Below are 19,006 nucleotides of genomic sequence, written 5' to 3'. Positions count from 1 at the left end.
CGGGTGCTTGGTGGAGGGAGGATGGAGCTACTCGCCTCCTATCCCTAATATGGAAATCAATTCAAAGGCTCCTCCAAATATTCCGAGCCAACTTCCTTTCACACAGGCACTGGAAGGACCCTCCTCTTTTGGTCGGATGAATGGTGTGGCCCCCACTCCCTCTCTAAAGACTTCTCGGGGCTCTCTAGGGTGGCAAGGGACCTCTCTTGCTCAGTGGCTGATTCTTGGGGAGATCGCTCATAGAGTCTTACGTTTCGTCGGGGATTACATGATGAGGAAACTTCGGCTTTTTGCTCTCTCCTGTCCAGACTATGTAGCATTACTATTCGTGAGCATGCAATTGATAAACTGACATGGAAGCCCAACATTAATGGCCGATTCACAGTTGCATCTGCTTACTCTCACATTAAAAAGAAAGATTACATCATGCATGAGCACAAGGCAAACCTAGCGTGCAAGCTCTCAGTGCCTAGTAAAATCAAATTCTTCGTGTGGATGGCCATCAGGGAACAAATCCTCACCTCTAACAACCTCCATAAAAGAGGTTACACAGACCCTGATCGCACTTGTCCCCTTCGTGGTGGTGCGACGAGACAGTCCAACATGTTCTTTTACATTGTGATTTTTCTTGGCAACTATGGATGAAAATATTTCAAAAGATTGGTCTCCAAATGGGGCTACACCAGTATCTTTTCGGCACCTATGAGATGGTTATGGAGATCTGCCTTCCTAGGTTGGGCAAAATAATTCTCTTGGCATGCCTTGCGCATGTCCCATGGTGCCTATGGTTCGAGTGAAATAACTGGAGATTCAACTCCAAGGCTAGCACCCCGGATAATACAGCTTCTGAGGCAATGGGCCTTATCTCGAGTTGGTTACATTCTAGGAAGGAGTTTGCTTCTCTATCGGGCCTTTCCCTTTAGGAAAATTGGGGTTTGATTACGCATATGGCGGGCCCCTATAGGAATCTGGTTATGGCCACCTGGGATCCTCCCCCTTACCACTGCATCAAACTCAATTTTGATGTTAGTGCTTTAGGCTGTCCTGGGCTGGCTGGAGTTGGTGGTGTTTTCAAAGACAGCAGTGGAGACCCTATTCTATCCTATGCTGGGTCGGTGGGTATTACTGATTCAAATACTGCTGAAGTGAGTGCTCTTCTATTCGGCCTCCAAATCTTTACAGAGGGGCTTTATGGCAAACTGTTTATCGAAAGAGACTCAAAGACTGCCATCAACTGGTATTCAAAAGATAGCTCCCCTCCTTGGCGCCACTGGCCAATCACTGATTGTATTGCTGATATTGTGTCATCCATTCATTGTAATTGGAACCATGTTCCTAAATCAGCCAATTCTTTGGCTGATAAATTGGCAAAATTCGGAACCTCCCAACAATCTCTCATTGTTTGGGAAGTCTTCCCCTCTTGTAATCTGCTCAATTGAGCTCTCTTAATAAAATTCAGTATCATTTAAAAAAAAAAAAAAAACCAAACAACCATTCATATTACTTCAAATCCAGTCTTCCATGAAAGAACTAAACATATTGAGGTGGATCGTCACTTTATACAGGAGGAGTTTCAAGCAGGAATAATCTCCCTCAAACTTGTTTCATTTCAAGAGCAAGTAGCTGATATTCTCACTAAACCAGTTACATCTAAAATCCTTTCTTTTATATGTGGCAAGCTGGATATTTATGATGTCTTTTCTCCTCCATCTTGAGGGGGAGTGTTGGAAGATGGGCTCAAGCCCATAAGCTCAAGGCAAAAAACCCACACATCAAAGGAGTGACATATGGGTAAAATATGATACTTTCCATAAAGATGGCATAAAGGTGTAAATACGTGTTCATTTTATGTCTTTTGTTTTATCAAGTTGTAGCCCTAAGGGCATTGTAAAACTATAAATAAAGGCATTGGCTAAGAGGTAGAGCATTGAAGCCCTCTCCTCTTTTCCCAGAAATTCATTCAGCTTCCCTCATTCTTGGTTGAGGCAATCCATCCTTTCCTTAAACCAAACTCTCTCCCTCTACGTCCTTCTTCTTCTCCTCTCTTTTCTCTCTTCTTCTTCTCCTTCCTCGCTGTTCTAAAATTCTTCTCATGGGATCCTAAATTCTACAACATAGGAGTTTTGAGAGGAGTTTGTCAAGCAGCCACATTCATGAGCCACTAATTAATGCCTCAGTGATATGCGGGCAGACACGGCATAGGTAGCACAGCCGTACATAAACATGGCACAACCGACACAGACGACTTAGGCGAATTCGTATGCTGCACAGTCAAAATGGGATGATGCATATGCAACGGCGCCAAGATGATGTTTCCAAAGAGGTAAGAGCTACCTATCAACATCGTGCATTTTTTTTTTTTTTTTGATTTGTGAGAGAGTGTGAGAGGCGATTTAGGGCGATTTCGGAGAGGAATCAACGTTACGCGTAACGTGCGCCGGTGAAACGCGTAATGTGCGCCGGGGAAACGCGTAACGTGCGCCGTTAGCTTCTTATGTGCTAACGTGCGCCGATTTTCGAAAATAAACCGAGATCCTTCTCCGATCACCGTCCCCGCGGCCGGTGACCGGAACCTTCAACGGCAGACTTTCGGCAAGGATGCCGACTCCTTCTCCGACACCGACCGACGGAAAGAGGTTGACTTTTTGAGAAGACACAGAAATTCCGAAACAGAAAAGCGTCAAGTTAGACACTCGAAAACCTTGAATCTTCCCTCTGACGAGCCAACGGAATCTCCTACAGAAGATTTCGAAGCCAGCTGGAAGACGATCTCTCAGCGCAAGAAAAGGAACCCCCCCTTCTGTTTCAGCTACGGGAAAAACAGATTTACAGTGGAGAAAGTCACCCGGAGCTCCGGACAGATGATTCGCATCTCCTCTGCCGTAGGAGAGAAGATGTCCTTCATTTGTATTCCGATGGAAGCCACTTCAAGCTTCGTCCTTTAGTTCCAACGAGTCGCGAACGAAGCTAACCGAACCCATGAACTTTGGACACGGGATTCGATTTTCTTCCTGTCGGTGAGCTCCTTCCGGGGACAAAGAGAGTGCCGTGTCGTCCATCTGCGTGGCTCAACAGTGCTCGCTAGGATCTATTCCCGAGGCCACAAACTCGGGATTTGGCTGGAAGGAGTTCGAAGAAGCCATCCAGAGTCTCTCTCCGGCAGGGGGAGCCCCCATAGCCAGCAGCACCACCCGAGCTTCCCCCCCCCCCCCCCCCCCCCCCCCCCCCCTTATACTTGAACCTTATCAGCGACAAAACACTCCTCTGAGCCCATTTCTCCCCCCCACCAGCCCTCCCCTTCCTTCGAAAATACGTAACCCCCCTAACCCAGCCATTCAGAACCTCTTTTCAGAACACCATGCTCCTACACACCTTCTTCCTTTAAAAAAATCCAAAACCATCCAAATCCCTCCTAACTTGCTCCATAAAGGGCGACAATCTCTGACCCGCTCTATACTAGTCCACACCTCCTCCAGTATTGTCAAATCCAGCATACTTCAATGACTGATTGATGAGCTTCACCTCCCCTACACACCCAAAATTTTCTACCTCAACCCCCACTCCTGGCTTGTTCACTTTGAAACCCAGACAGAGTCTTTTGCGGCCCTTGCTCTCACACCCCACACCCCCTTGGGCATCATTGGGATATCAGAATGGCTCTCCTTGACTCCTTCTAGTCAATTTGGGCACTGGGCTACGGTCACCGGCTTCCCTGCGGATCTATGGCACAATGAGGTCTTCACGAGCATCATCTCGGAGTTTGGTGACATAATCGCTTTGGAGCCCCTAACTGAGCACTGGCATCGCCTTGATGAGGCCCGGATTCTCATCAATCCTATCCATCCTTGTGAAGGAAGCTACTTCCGATGCATTATGGTGGCTAATGCCCGATTCTGGATTCAAATTGAGTTGGCAGATATGCAAGATTTTAGAAATGTGACCCCGAGTCCTACAACTAAATCCAGAGATTCTCCACCTGTCCACTCATTGAGAGCAGCAACCCCAACCTCTTCTCCCCAGAAGATGCATCCTGAACCAGCCAGTCTTACAGTTGGCGATGACTCTATTCCAGCTGCCTCCTTGGTTGTCCCTCCCTCCAGCCTGCCATACCACCCACCCACCACAAATACTATGCCTGATAGAATCTACCCCCCCCCAATTAAAAGCCCCGCAGGCCTCCCTATAACCCTATCCCACAGTCCTCACACCCCTCAAACCACCACTCAAATAATGAACTCTCCCCCTCCACCACCTCCGAGATATTCCCACCCCAAAATTCCTCCTCCTCCTCCCCTTGCGACCTACCAGCGCCGGAATAGAGGTCAGTTGAGACAGCTTCTCCAGGATGGTCCCAGTGCTACTTCTAGATACCCCTGCAATCTAGAGATAGGGGACTTCATCCTTCCAGAGACGGGGGAAAAAGCTCAGAAGTATGTGGCTGCTCTTCAGATAGAACAACAAAAATTTGACCCAGAAACCTGGGCACAGATAGTGGAACTTGCCAAGGTGATGGGTGCCGTGTGCACGGAGCCCCTCAGGGAAGATAACCACCTGTCTGAGAAATCCAAGAAGAAGACTAGTTATCAATGATCATTATCTCTTGGAATGTTTGAGGAATTGGATCCGTGCGTCGCTGTGCACAATTCGGGACCTCCTTGCCTCTACCAAGGTGACTTCTCTGCCCCTTGGATATATCCGTGAGTTGTGGCCTCAAAAGGGGCCTAGATGGATCTCTGTGGATGCGATTGGATTGGCTGGCGGTATTCTGATTATGTGGGACACTAATACCATTGAGGTGATCGATCGCTGCTGTGGCACTTACTCGGAATCAAATTGAGAGACAAAGGATCGGGGAACATTTGGTGCCCTGTGGGTGTGTATGGTTCTACTAGACACCATGAGAGACATATCTTTTGGGATGACCTTGTGATGACTTGTCAGAGGTGGCCCATTCCTTTGATGCTGGCGGGAGATTTCAATGTTACCCGCTTCTGCCACGAGAAATCCCCACCCTCCGGAGAATCACTACCTCCATGAGGCTATTTGCAAACTTTATTGGCAGTTGGGATCTTGATGAGGTTACCCTATCTGGGAAGACCTTCACTTGGTCAAATGGCAGACAACCCCCCGTCCTCTCCAAGCTTGACCACTTCTTAGCCAATAACGACTGGCTTCAATTATACAGCAATGCCACATGCAAAAATTCTCAATAGGGTTGTTTCCGACCATTGGCCGATCATGGTAGATACCCACTTCGGCAGTAGCTGCGCCCCCGCCCCCCCCCCCCCCCCCCCCCCCCTTTCAAGTTCAACAATGCTTGGATGGCAGACCCCCCTTTTGACTCCTCTATCCAGTCCTTCTAGGAGAGGATAGTCGTGACGGGCTCGACCGGGTGCAATTTCCAAGCAAAACTCAAGATGCTAAAGCCGTTGTTGCGATCATGGGCCTCTGCGAGAAAGGCCTCTTCCTCAGCTGAGAGAGCCGTCGTCCTTTCTCAGATTTCCACTCTTGACTCTGAAGAGGAATCTAGAAGCCTCTCTTCCTCAGAAGTAACTCAGAGATACGCCCTTCAAGGGCAAATGCAGTCCTTCGCTCATAGTGAGTTTGTGCACCGGAAGCAGCGTGCAAGATTTAAATGGCTCATTGAGGGGGATGCCAATACTAAATTCTTCCATGCAGTCGCCTCTGCTCGGAGAAGAGCCAATCGCATTACCGCGTTCAGCGTCAATGGTGAGAGTACCTCGGATCGATCCCTTATTTCAGACTCACTGGTGAACTTTTTTGTAGAATTATACTTTGATGGCCAGCTAGTTCGCCCTTTCTTCGAAAGGGTTCATTTCCAGGCTATTCCTTCGGCCGCTGCTAGTCTCATCGAGCTCCCTTTTCTCCGGTAAGGAAATTGAAAAAGCAGCTTTGGGTCTTCCCTTGGATCGTGCTTCGGGTCCGGATGGTTTCAATGGAGAATTGTATCGCCAATGCTGGCCCTTCATCAGAGACGATATTGCCTGCATGGTCCACTCGTTCTATCAGCATGACATCAGATATAGGAGCATTGGAGCTTCATTTATTGCCCTAATCCCTAAAAAAGAAGGGGCAGAAATTCCTTCTATGACTTTTGGCCAATTAGACTCACCACCAGTGCTTACAAGGTGCTTGCACGCCTCCTTGCCAATCACCTTAGAGCGGTTCTCCCTATTGCCATCCATCATGGCCAGAGTGCTTTTATCAAGGGAAGAAATATATTACACTCGGCCATGGCATGTCACGAGCTCATCCACCATTTTAAGGCTTTAAAGCTTCCCAGATTCATCCTAAAGCTTGATTTTGAGAAAGCCTTTGACAGAGTTAATTGGAAGCTTTTGGACACTCTCCTGGGGAAGATGGGATTCGGGGAAAAATGGAGCTTCTGGATTCAAAGTTGCATCTCCTCTGCAAGCTATTCCGTTCTTCTCAATGGAACGGCTTGCGGTTATTTTAAGGGTTCCAGGGGAATCAAGCAGGGAGACCCCCTTTCCCCTTTGCTCTTCAATGTGGTAGTGGAATACCTATCATCTTTGATATAATCGGCCAAAAACCTGGGTTGGCTCCTCCCCACGACGGACTGTGCAACCTTTGATGTGCCGATCCTTCAGTTTGCAGACGATACAATTTGCTTTGGGGTTGGTACTATGGATCAGGTCCTAAACCTGTGTGCTGTATTGGGACTATTTGAACTGGCTTCTAGTCAAAACATTAACTGGAAGAAAACCACCCTCCTAGGCTATCATATTGACTCACCTGTACTTCAGGGAATGGCTGACTATTTAGGGTGCTCAGTGGGAAATTTGCCAGCTACATATCTTGCACTACCACTCTTTGACTCTCGGCCTTCGGCGACGCTTTGGTCCCCCCTTATTGAGAAATTTGAGAAGGAACTAGCTACTTGGAGGGGCAAGCTTTTATCTACGGCTGGGGGGCTCACTCTCCTCAAGTCTTGTTTGTCGGGGCTGCCAAACTATTTATTATCATTCATGCACTGTCCGGCCTCAGTTTGCAACAGGATCAGAGGACACCTTCAGATACCATTTGGTGAGTTGGAAGGTTATTTGCATGCCCTGGAATCGGAGTGGTTTAGGCATTCGGCCTACGAAGGAGATGAACAATGCCCTTTTGCTCAAATGGATCTGGAATTTCAACATCAAGCATAACAGCCTATGGGGTGATATGGTCAGGTTCTATCTTCAACCTTCGGGTGCCTGGTGGAGGGAGAATGGCGCTACTCGGCTCCTATCCCCGATATGGAAATCAATTCAAAAGCTCCTCCCAATATTCAGAGATGCAACTTCCTTTCACACAGGCAATGGAAGGACCCTCCTCTTTTGGTCGGATGAATGGTGTGGCCCCTGCCCCCTCTCCGAGGATTTCTCAGGGCTCTCTAGAGTGGTGAGGGACCTCTCTTGCTTAGTGGCTGATTCTTGGAGAGATCGCTCATGGAGTCTTACGTTTCGCCAGGGATTAAATGATGAGGAAACTACTGCTTTTTGCTCTCTCCTCTCCAGACTCAGCAACACTACTATTCGTGAGCATGCAGTTGATAAACTAACATGGAAGCCCAGCATTAATGGCCGATTCACAGTTATATCCGCCTACTCTTATATTAGAAAACAAGATTACAACATGCATGAGCACAAGGCAAACCTGGCATGGAAGCTCTTAGTGCCTAATAAAATCAAATTTTTCGTGTGGACGGCCATCAGGGAACAAATCCTCACCTCAGACAACCTCCATAAAAGAGGTTACACTGCCCCCGATCGCACTTGCCCCCTTTGTGGTGTGTGTGATGAGACAGTCCAGCATGTTCTCTTACATTGCGACTTTTCATGGCAAGTCTGGATCAAGATAATTCAGAACATTGGTCTTCAAATGGGGCTACATTAGGATAATGTAGCTTCTCCCTTATCTCGAGCTGGCTACATTCTGAGAAGGAGTTTGCTTCTCTATCAGGCGTCTCCCTTCGAGAAAATTAGGGTTTGATAGCGCACATGGCGGGCCCCCGTAGAAATCTGGTTATGTCGACCTGGGATCCTCCCCAATACGATTGCATCAAACTCAATTTTGATGGTAGTGCTTTAGGCTGTCCTGGGCCGGCAGGAGCTGGTGGTGTTTTCAGAGACAACGGTGGAGACCCTATTCTATCCTATGCAGGGCCGGTGGGTATTGCTGATTCAAATACTGCTGAAGTGAGTGCTCTTCTGTTCGGCCTCCAAATCTTTAAAGAGCGGCTCCATGGCAAGTTGATTATTGAAGGCGATTCAAAGACTGTCATCAGCTGGTGTTCAAAAGAAAGCTCCCCTCCTTGGCGCCACTGGCCAATCATTGATTGTATTGCTGACATTGTGTCATCCATTTATTGTAATTGGAACCTCGTTCCTAGATCAGCCAATTCTTTGGTTGATAAATTGGCAAAATTCGAAACCTCCCAGCAATCTCTCATTGTTTGGGAAGGCTTCCCTCGTATAATCTGCTCGGTTGAGCTCTCTTAATAAAATTCAGCATCATTTCAAAAATAAAATAAAAGAGCTACCTAACAACTATTTCATCCTCATAAACTAAAATAGAAGAAAATGAGGTTCAGCCAAATGAAAAGGAACCCATCTAGCCAAGTGGAAAGGAGTCTTCAGCAACAGGATTCTAAAAATATACTCCTATGCAAGCAAATAAGTCTATATATAAGGTATGATAGTACTGAATTTGTAAAGGACCATTATGATAAACTGTCAGAGAAGAGTCTTCCTGGGGGAGAACTATGGAATGACCACCAAAGAATCACCGTCCACTAGAGAACACAACAAGGACTGAGTGAAAATCCACATCCCATAAAGGAGGGCATGGAGTCCAGCCTCATAAATCACATGCTAACTGATTTTAGTAAACAAGGCAATGCAAGGGTATGACTCGTCAACAATAAAAAATGCACAAAATGTGGGGGATTAAATGGTCTATGAAAGCTCAATGACCAAGTGGAGATTAACAATGACAGAACTAGCAATTTATACAACTACATTACTCTGACACTGTTAGTTGCAAAATTTACCTCCAATACTTCATCAAATTCTACTAGGCTCTTTCTTATCCCAAAAAAGTACTTCTCTGCATTTATTTGCAAGGCCAAAAGCTACAAAATAAATTGAACGTGAGCCATCAATCAGTTTCAGATGTCACAAGTAAAAATAATAAAAGGCTACAGAATAAACTAAGGTTCAATTGCACCTGTTTAACTATAGCATCGCCTTCGATCGGTATGTCCTCATCATTTGTAATCTTTGATATAAGTCTCACTGCCCACTCAGTATCAAAATTAAACTTCTGGAACATCTCATCCTGCAAGCTATTGCCCAAATGGAGGATAAATAACAACTGGAGATATGACCAACAAAAAAGTAAAGCAGTTCAAAGACTGAAATTTGTCTACCACATATTTCTTGTCATAACAATGAAACAGTACAGTTCGAAATGTAGCCCTGAATTGTAAAACTTGTACTCAAATGATGCAGCCCATGCTACCTTTAGAAAGTACAGGTGTTACGTAGGAATTTTACGAGGTATTGGTAGTATAAACTCTTCATAGTAGGTATATGTTAAGTGACGAGAGTATAAGGGGCAGTTTTGTAATTTCAATCACAGTTATTAGATACAATCAATCAAGGGTAGTTTAGCCAGATCACTTCGTCTGTTTATTTTCTTCATAGTTCTTCCTGGGGGAGAACTATGCCACAACAATATTCTCTAAGTTGATAATGAAGAAATTGTTAGCTACCTGCTTCTCTTGTGCCCTTTCTCTTGGGAGATTTGGACGTCGATAATTAGCCGAATTGGGCTCCATCTCTGCTTCCAAGAAGACTTGGTTGCCGCCTGCCGAATGCTTTAAGGGACCCCTGTCCCCGGTCTTGGAAAATTGATGATCTCTGCCCCCGGCCACAGGTGAGGATATGTAAATGAGTGCTCTTCTATTCGCTTCTAAATCTTTAAAGAGCGGCTTCATGGAAAACTTCTTATCGAAGGAGACTCAGACTGTCATCAGCTGGTGTTCAAAAGATAGCTCCTCCCACTGGCCATTCGGAACCTCCCAACAATCTCTCGTTTTTTGGGAAGGCTTCCCCTCTTGTAATCTGCTTGCTTGAGCTCTCTTAATAAAATTCAGCATCATTTAAAAAAAAAAAAATAATAAGACTCTCCAGTTTGTCAAAGACTTTAGCAATTTGGGTGAAGGTTTGGCTATGCCAAAGCTCAACCGGTAGTCCCCTAATGTTGATCCATTGCCCAATAATATTATTGGTGTTAAGTTGTGGAGCCTAATTAACGCCCTATGCTGAATCGATAAGTGGATCGACCTTCAAGGTAAGATCGCCGTGAGGGTTGGAAGGGGGGCGGGAAGCCCCCCTCTCGAGGGTGCCTGGTCCACGATATATTAACTGTTGTTTCATTAAGGGCAGTTTGGAAATTTTACTCTTGTATCGCGGTTGCCCTAATTTTCTCTTTATAATTGAGGGGCCCCGCTATTAGGGTTTTATCATCACCGAGAAGGAGTTGGAGTTGCAGGCCGAGAGAGGTTAGAGAAAATGCCTGTAAGTGTGTGCGATATCTCTTGTGAACTACTCATCTTTAGAGTGGATTACTGCAGTGGCGGAAGATAGGAAGTAGTCTCACCTTGAGGCGCACCTATATAGATCTTGTTGTTTGTTTTCGTGCTTGCTTTTTTCCTTCTTCCGCGATTATTATTATTTCTCTTGTTAGTTTGGAATTAGGGCGTCAAATTCCTAACGGTTGGGGGCAGAAGGTATCCACTCAATGACTTTGCTGAGATCAGTGCTCGAGCTGAGGGGTAGATTGATGGCTGCGTCTTTATCCTCCTAGCTACGAAAGTGGATTAGCCAGTCATGAGCACCAAGAAAGGATTGAGCTGGTGTATAGTCGAGCTATAATGCTTCAGCAAACAATGTGGGTATGGAGGGAACATTTCCAAAGTTACTGTCAACGTGGCAATGAGAGGGATGGCCAGAGAGGTGAGAGAGTGTGACAAGCAAAGAGAGAGAGAGACGGGGGGGGGGGGGGGAGGAGGAACCGCCATTCCTGATCGAAAACTCCTTTCGATCACGAAGATCAGCCTCGACATTGATCCCGTTGACGAAGCTAGGCGGTCTTTCTCCCCTCCCGCGGGCGACGACACCCTGTGACTACAGATGAAGTTGTTTCGAGGCCTCCTGACGTTTTGCACTCACCTCAAAGCTACAATTCCGACACACACAGAGGACAAGTGAGGCTGATAGACCACACGACGCTTTGAGAACTGGCAAAGAGGAAGATGACCCCAGTTGAACCATCGTACATAGCGAAATCAAAGGCAACGACGTCCCTAGGGAGCTGCGACGCCTCTAATGACCCCGCTACTCTTCTCCTATGGTCCCATCTCAGCATCGATTGCTTAGGTGGCCTTCTGTGACGGCCCATGCATGCGCATTACCGTGAAAACTTGGCATGCACAGTGCTTTCATCACTGTTCCCATTTTGGCCTATTGTGTAATTCATTTTTGACATTGTTTCTATAATATCTTGTTCTTGGAATCATGTAAACAGATTGGCAAACTCTTTTGCCGATAGATTTACCAAAGTTGGGACCTCCCTCCAATCCCCCTATTGTTTGGGAAGCCACCCTACCACCCCCCTCCTCCTCTAATGTTATTTCCCAATGTAATTTTCTCTTCATTCTAATAAATTCCAGCATCATTAAAAAAAAGAAGACTATTTAATGAAAATGACACCTTATGGTGCTTCCCGAACCGGTAACCTCACCATTGAAGGAAAACACTGAAGTATAATAAGGAATAAGAGAACAAAGCTTAGCTAGAGAAAGATGTCCCAATTGAAGATACTACTAATATGGAGAAACCAAACCGTCACTTGAAATGCATTATCCTTCAAAGTCGGTGCCTCCACAAGATAGTACAGCCCATCATGTTCTCATCCCCACTAATCATCCTTTTCGTCCTCAAGTCCAAAAAAATAGAACCAAAAGAGAAAAGGTTATTGTCTCCAATTTAAGGATTTAGTTAATTGACTTCTAGGCAGTAAATTAATGGGATATTTGGGAACATATAGGATGGAACTCAAAGAAAGAGTGGATGTGGCACAAATCACACCTTCTCCCTCAACACTAGAAGTAAAGTTGCAAGCCAAGAGTACAAAATTATGAGGAGAAGACAGTCCAAGATAGGAAATGAGAAGGCATACCTAATATAAGGGTTGATGCACCAAAATCAATAATCCAACTATAAGAGGAGGACACATGGAAGGCAGTATACCTGAACTAGATAGTTTGGAATTGGAAAAAGATAAAGAGTTAGGCAATGAGCCATCGGAGGAGGAAAGCTGAATCAACTTCTAAACAAGATGCTGAATTTGGGACTGTATAGACATAGCTGACTCAACCTCACCACCACAACTACCATCTAGCAAATTTGTCACACTAGAATTAGCCCAAGCAAGCTTCCCAAACTTATTCCAACATTTTTAGAAAATATGGTTAGTTCACCCACAATGAGTCACTTTCTATCTCCACATCCTCTACAATGACGGGCCCCTTCTCTTCTCCTTCCTCATCCACTTCCACCACCCCTACATCCTATTGCATTCTCTATCCTATTTGTTGTGCAGGCAGAATTTGATTCTGACTCATTGCCATATTTAGAACCTTTATCCACAAATAAAAGCATGCAAATTTAGCCCTTATCACCCTTAAGAAACCATTTTCCAAGGTAGAAGCATCATCTTCTGCCAGTAATTCAGATCCCAAAGCATGCAAAAAATTGAGTAACTTATATCTGATTTTTAGGGTCTATTTTTAACTTAAACAATGTTCAAAATGACAAAAATATCCCAGCAACCATAAACCATAGGTATCTACTTACTACGGGAGACAGTTTCCTAAAAAAGAAGGATAACCTGATTAACTCAAAATAACAATTTTGTTCCGAAATTACAAAAATCATGTGCTTATACATGGGAACAGGCCTTCCAACTTTTACTAGTCATTATGGGAGGGACCTTGACCCCACTTTAACAACAGAACTACAGCTTGAAATTTGTTTCTTTTCCATCCAAAATTACTATTAACTCAAAATAAAAATTTTGACCCAAAATCTGAAAGTTCATGTGCTTATAATTGGGAAAAGGCCTCCCAACTTTTTCCAGTCATTATGGGAGGTACCTTGACCCACTTTAACAACAAAACTACAGCTTGAAATTTGTTTCTTTTCCATCCAAACTCACTACCTGACCATAAACCTGGTAGATCCAGGATCACCCTGTCTGCCCGCCCTTCCACGTAGCTGTAACATGAGGAGAAAAATCAACAATTAGAAATTCAATAAAAATAAGAAACTTGAATCAAAGAAGATGCTCAAAAACCTAGATACAAAAAACTTAAGATTTTGTCATTGAGTTTTTTTGTTTTTTGAAGTGTTGATAATTCTATTTCAAAGAAAAACGAAGATACATCAAGGGAGACCTCCTCTAACAACAAGAAATTGAAGGAGGGGCCTAATTTAGCGCACAAATCAGCAGCCGAATTGGCTGATCTAAGTACATGAGACCAAGTACAAGAAATGGTGGATACAATGTCTAAAATATCAAGAAAAATTTGCCAATAACACCATGGGCGGAAGGATGAGGTGGAGGTGGAGCACCATCCGATGACAATCTTGGAGTCTCCCGCCACGATAAGGGAACTGAAAAATTCGTAAGCCATGAAGGAGACCGAAGAGCTCAGCAGTGGTTGAGTCAGCAATTCCGAGAGGGCTAGAGTAAAAGAGGATGGCAATGCCCCCTGGATAAAAAATCACCCCACCAAACCCAAACCCAGCCAAACCCGGGTTCCCAAAGGAGCTACCATCAAAGTTTAGCTTATAATATTCGAAGGCAAGAGGCTCCTAAACAACAACTCGGGGGGGGGGGGGGGGGGGGGGGGGGGGGGTAGTGGGGACAGACATCTGAGCTATAATCTTCCAATTAGTGCGGGCCGGGACACAAGAGGGGCGGGCGAACTCTTTCTGGGTGCAGGTCCAGGTAGATATGAGCCCAGTGGCAGTGAAGGAAACTTCAATAGCATAGTGAAAAGTACAGTCAAACCGTCTAGAGTTCTTTTCCTTCCAGAGGCACCAAGGAACAAAAACAATGCAGGCAACCAAGAAAAGCTTGCCCAGGCTAGGCAGGCGGGTTCTAGAAGAAAAAAGACACATGGTGCTCAGGTCAAGCGGGATGCAGAAGCTGAGTCCCATGTTGTCAATCATGTAGGTCCAGATCTTCCAGGCGAAGTCACAGTGGAGGAGGAGGTGATTCAAAGTTCCAGCCACCGTCCTACAAAAGGGGCAGAGAGGATTGGGAGTGGTGTTGTCATGCCTAATAAGGTTGTCTGCAGTAAGGATCTTGTTGTGGCAGGCACTCCAAAGGAAAAACTTCACCTTAGGTGGGGCTGAGAGGTGCCAGGCAAGAGCAGCCGGATGTGGGGCAAGAGGTCAGGTCCATCCCATAAGATGACGGTAGGCCGAGGAGACCGAGAATCACCCACTGTCATCAGGGAGCCAAATCCTCCGGTCAGTTATCTGAGGGCAAACCATAACACTACTAAGACTATCATTAAGCCATTACCGGATCGAGTTCACTACATAGATTTTTGTAGCAGATTTCCTAGGTTATTAACATTAGAAAATGATTAGCACATCTCAATATCTAACTCAAGGGTCAACATGACTCCTCACAAAGTTGGAACTTTAATTTCAGGAGAGCTCCAAAAGATGCAAAGGCACAAGGAGCTTGCCAACTTGCTGGCACTTCCAGAAAGACTTTTTATTAAAAGTCAGGATCAAGATAATCAAATATGGACATTACCCTGCTCTGCATTTTTTTTTGTTGAGAAAGTAATGATTTTATTAAAACCAAGAGCAAAACAAATAAGACTAGGGAGGCCTCCCCCTTACAAGAAGGGCATGGAAAAAGGCCCCCTGTTTAGCAAAACCATCTGCAACAGAATTTGCAGATTTGAGCACTCGGGACCAAATACAGGTAAGGTGGGGAAGAATGTCTAAAACGGAATAGTAAATATCTCAATGATGCTATGACAGAGAAGAGGGATAGGAGAACCATCCAATAATCACCTCAGAGTCTCCCTCAATGTGGAACGGCCCAGAGAAGTGCTCACAGAAGATGATGAGGCCTCGGAGGAGGGCTTGAAGCTTGGCAGCAATGGAGTCAGAAATGCTCATAGATCCATAATAGGAAATGAGCCGGTTGCCACCCGAATCAGGGAAGACACCACCATAGCCCACCATGCTAGGATTGCTGAGAGAATACCATCAAAATTCATCTTGATGAAGCCCGGATCAGGGGGCTGCCACTCCTACATAGCTGGAGTCTTCGTCGGGGTTCCCATTTGAGTAATGAAACTCCAGTTATTACAAAGCGAGAGCCCAGAGAGAGTGGAAAAATCCTTCCTGGAATGGAGCCACAAGGAGATGAGGCCAATAATGGAGGAGGTGACCCACCATGCGTCCATATAAAATTTAGATGGGAAGTTATATTACATATTTCAAAATAAGTATCCTACTGCCGCTAGGGGGGCAGATTTTCTTCGTGCACCAGTCAATGACAACCTTGGAGTCACCTTCGATGATGAGGGGCCTAGCGAGACGGTCCCAGAAGATTCGGAGGCCCTAAAGCAGCCTAGTGAGTTATGCGATAGTAGAGTAAAAAATACCCAAAGGGTTGCAAAGGAGTAGAGGAGGCAGCTATTTTCATCATGACTCACCCCACTGAACCTAGTGGGACAAGGGTAGCCAAAGGCACTGCCATCGAAGTTCATCTTGAAGTGACTAGAGGAGAGGAAGGGGGGGGGGGGGGGGGGGGGAGTAGAGGTGGCAGCTATTTTCATCATGACTCACCCCACTAAACCTAGTGGGACAAGGGTAGCCAAAGGCACTGCCATCGAAGTTCATCTTGAAGTGACTAGAGGAGAGGAAGGGGGGGGGAGTAGAGGAGGCAGCTATTTTCATCATGACTCACCCCACTAAACCTAGTGGGGCAAGGGCAGCCAAAGGCACTGCCATCGAAGTTCATCTTAAAGTGACTAGAGGAGAGGAAGGGGGGGTGATTGGGGGACGGGAAGGCCCCACCATCTCGGCGATCAAACGCAGTTCCCCCTGAAATCAATGCTACTAAAGTGAATGAAGTCCTTTGTCAGAAGCCAGGCGGAGACCTGACCAACAATGTTTTCCACAAGCACCTCAATAGGGGAAGTTTTGAATTAGAATTTCTGGTTATTCCTTTCTTTCCAGAGAGCCCAAGGGATGTGGCCCACACAACTTGATATGAGCATCTTTCCAAGCTTCGAGCACCGAGAGTTGGTGATGGAGAGGATCATGGATGTCGAGCTGTGGAGGACCCAGAATTGTATTCATATTGTGTTGAGGAGATTGGCCCAAATGGCTTGAGCGAATTGGCAATGGAGGAGGACGTGTGGCAAATTCAGGGGAATTGCGATAGAAGGGGTAGGAAGGGTCCTGCACGGAAATTCCCGCCCTAATGAGAGTAAAAAAAATTGCATCGGAGGAGGACGTGTGGCAAATTCAGGGGAATTGCGATAGAAGGGGTAGGAAGGGTCCTGCACGGAAATTCCCCGCCTAATGAGAGTAAAAAAAATTGCATTGGAGGGGGGTAAGGAAAGACCAGGCTTGAGCCACAGGGTGGTGAGATTGGGGGGTTTTGAGGCCGTGAAGAAGGTTGTAAGCAGAAGCCGTGGTGACTAATCCTTTGGGACAAAGGGTCCAAATGAGGGTGTCTAGAATGTGTTCTTGAATTTTAACCTTTGCGAGGTATGTGAGGAGGTTAGAGGCCAATAAGGGCTTCTGAATCCGTAAGGAGACCACACCCATAATTTTCGTTAATTCCATCATTTGCCTCCAAGTTTCATCATCGTACTTGTGTCTTTCAGATTGTGTTCAGCAACAAGCCTGTGTGACGTTCACTAGGTGGAGGAAATGTTAGAGCTAGGTGGTTCTGGTCCACCTGGGTTAGGTTTCGTCCGCCCCTAGTCTACCTGGGTTAGGTACTTGGCTTTCCGCACTTAAAAGACCAATCTTTTAAGTGTGGAAAGCCAAGTACCTCACCCAGGTGGACCAGGGGCAGACGGAACCTAACCCAGGTGGACTGGAACCGCCTAGCTCTGACACCCACCGTTCCCGTTCCCTACCGCTTCACCCTGGATTCGAACGCGGAACGTGGTGCCCAACTCTGATACCATGTCAGATGCCTTGCCAAATAGGACTTCCCAGAAGGTCACCCATCCTAGTATTACTCTGGCCCAAGCACGCTTATTCGGAGTTCTGAGTCAGACGCCTAGCCAATACAACCCAAAAGATCGGTCTGTTAAGTGCAGAAAGCCAAGTACTTAACCCAGGTGGACCAGGGCCGGATGGAACCTAACCCAGGTGGACCGGAACCACCTAGCTATGTCAAGAAACAGAATACGACCGGTTATGGGGTCAATCAGATATTGAAGCAGGTTGCTGGATTCACCTTGAAGAATTCATCTGGGTTGCCCATGCCTCTTTGCATCATATGTTATTAGGGGAGGAGGAGATGTGTTCTCCGGGTAATCTTGCTAGGGGTCAGTGGGTGGTATTCTGGTAGAGTCTCGATTCGCTGTGGGGGAGATAGAGTCAGTGTCGAAGTGGTGGACTGTTGATGGTGGGGTTGAGGAGGTGAAGGCAGAGGAAAGACATGCTGGGAGGTTTTTGATTGAGTTGCGTAAGGTATTTGTATGAGGAGAGAGGGTGGTCGAAGGGGTTGAGGGAGCTGATTTGTCCATAGAAGGAAATTATTGGCACCAAGTGTTAAGAAAAGCTTCACCCGCAGCCTGGCTAGTGCCCAAAAGGTACCTAGCTGCATGACACAATGAGGAGTTTTTGGTTGTCATGTCAGGATGCAGTTGGGTGGGTGGTGCCGTATTATTATGAGGGGCTGATAGATAGCAGGTTGTCTGGTTGACAGGCAAAAAAGTTGTTGCTGTCAGGGTTGGTTGCAGCATTGGCATGGTAGAAAAAAAGGTCAACAGGAGAGATGGATTTTTTTTTACTTCTGGATGAAGATTCCTTGAGTTGGTGGCATGCAAAATGATTTGGGATTGGAGTGTCAGAGTGGTTCCGTCCACTCTTGTAGGCATTAGCTTTCCGCACCTAATAGACCGGTCTGTTGGGTTGTATTGGCTAGCCGCTGTCATGGTACCAGAGCTGGACACACCACGTCCCGCATTCGAATCCCATGAGAGGAGGTCAAGAATGGGCGGGTTGGGTGTCAGAGTGGTTTCATCCACTCTTGTAGGCGGTAGCTTTCCGCATCTAACAGATCGGTCTTTTGGGTGTATTGGCTAGCCGTTGTCATGGTATCAGAGCTGGGTACGCCACGTCCCACGTTTGAATCCCGTGAGAGGCGGTCAAGAATGGGCGAGGTGGGTGTCAGAGTGGTTCCGTCCACTCTCGTAGGCGTTATCTTTCCGCACCTAACAGACCGGTCAGTTGGGTTGTATTGGCTAGCCGCTGCCATGGAGGACAGTTCTGTCAATAGTGGTTGGCTAATGTCAAGGTAGTCAGTTTCATAGACAGGGGTAGGTGCACAGTTCAAAGGATTGGGATGGGGGGAGAGATGTGGACGAGTCACTGACCTCAATGTCCATGGTGAGGATTGGGTTGGGACACAAGTTATAGTTGACTCGGTTCCGATTGGACGAGTCACCGGTGAGTGGCAGGACTGGTGTTGTCTTCTCGATGGGTGGAGATCTGCAGTCGGTTTCCTCTCAAAACAGAAATCATCATAGGAGATTTTAACCCAGAAGAAAACATCACCAGCAATAGGAGATTTTAACCCAGAAAAAACATCTTCATCTTCATCTTCATCTCATGCATCTACATGATCTTCATAT

The 19,006-nt window shown here is 46.2% G+C and overlaps 1 protein-coding gene across 1 annotated transcript in view; it reads right to left on the bottom strand.

The window, feature by feature from the left end:
• Positions 1–19,006, bottom strand: part of LOC137949834 (protein translocase subunit SECA2, chloroplastic) — a 93,116-nt gene that overhangs the window by 21,707 nt on the left and 52,403 nt on the right. The window contains exons 22-24 of the mRNA XM_068796039.1: positions 13,309–13,364; positions 9,250–9,367; positions 9,074–9,154 (exon numbers count right to left, since the gene is read on the bottom strand). Coding sequence (XP_068652140.1) covers positions 9,074–9,154; positions 9,250–9,367; positions 13,309–13,364 — 255 coding nt within the window. The remainder of the gene's footprint in view (positions 1–9,073; positions 9,155–9,249; positions 9,368–13,308; positions 13,365–19,006) is intronic.

Source organism: Aristolochia californica, unplaced genomic scaffold (assembly GCF_029961685.1).
Source record: "Aristolochia californica isolate CCGP_79_NKW_82.1479 unplaced genomic scaffold, dmAriCali1.0.hap1 SCAF_14, whole genome shotgun sequence".
In the NCBI taxonomy this organism is placed as follows: Eukaryota; Viridiplantae; Streptophyta; class Magnoliopsida; order Piperales; family Aristolochiaceae; genus Aristolochia; species Aristolochia californica.
Note: the sequence above shows the minus strand (reverse complement) of the source record. Positions and strands in the feature narration are given on the sequence as shown.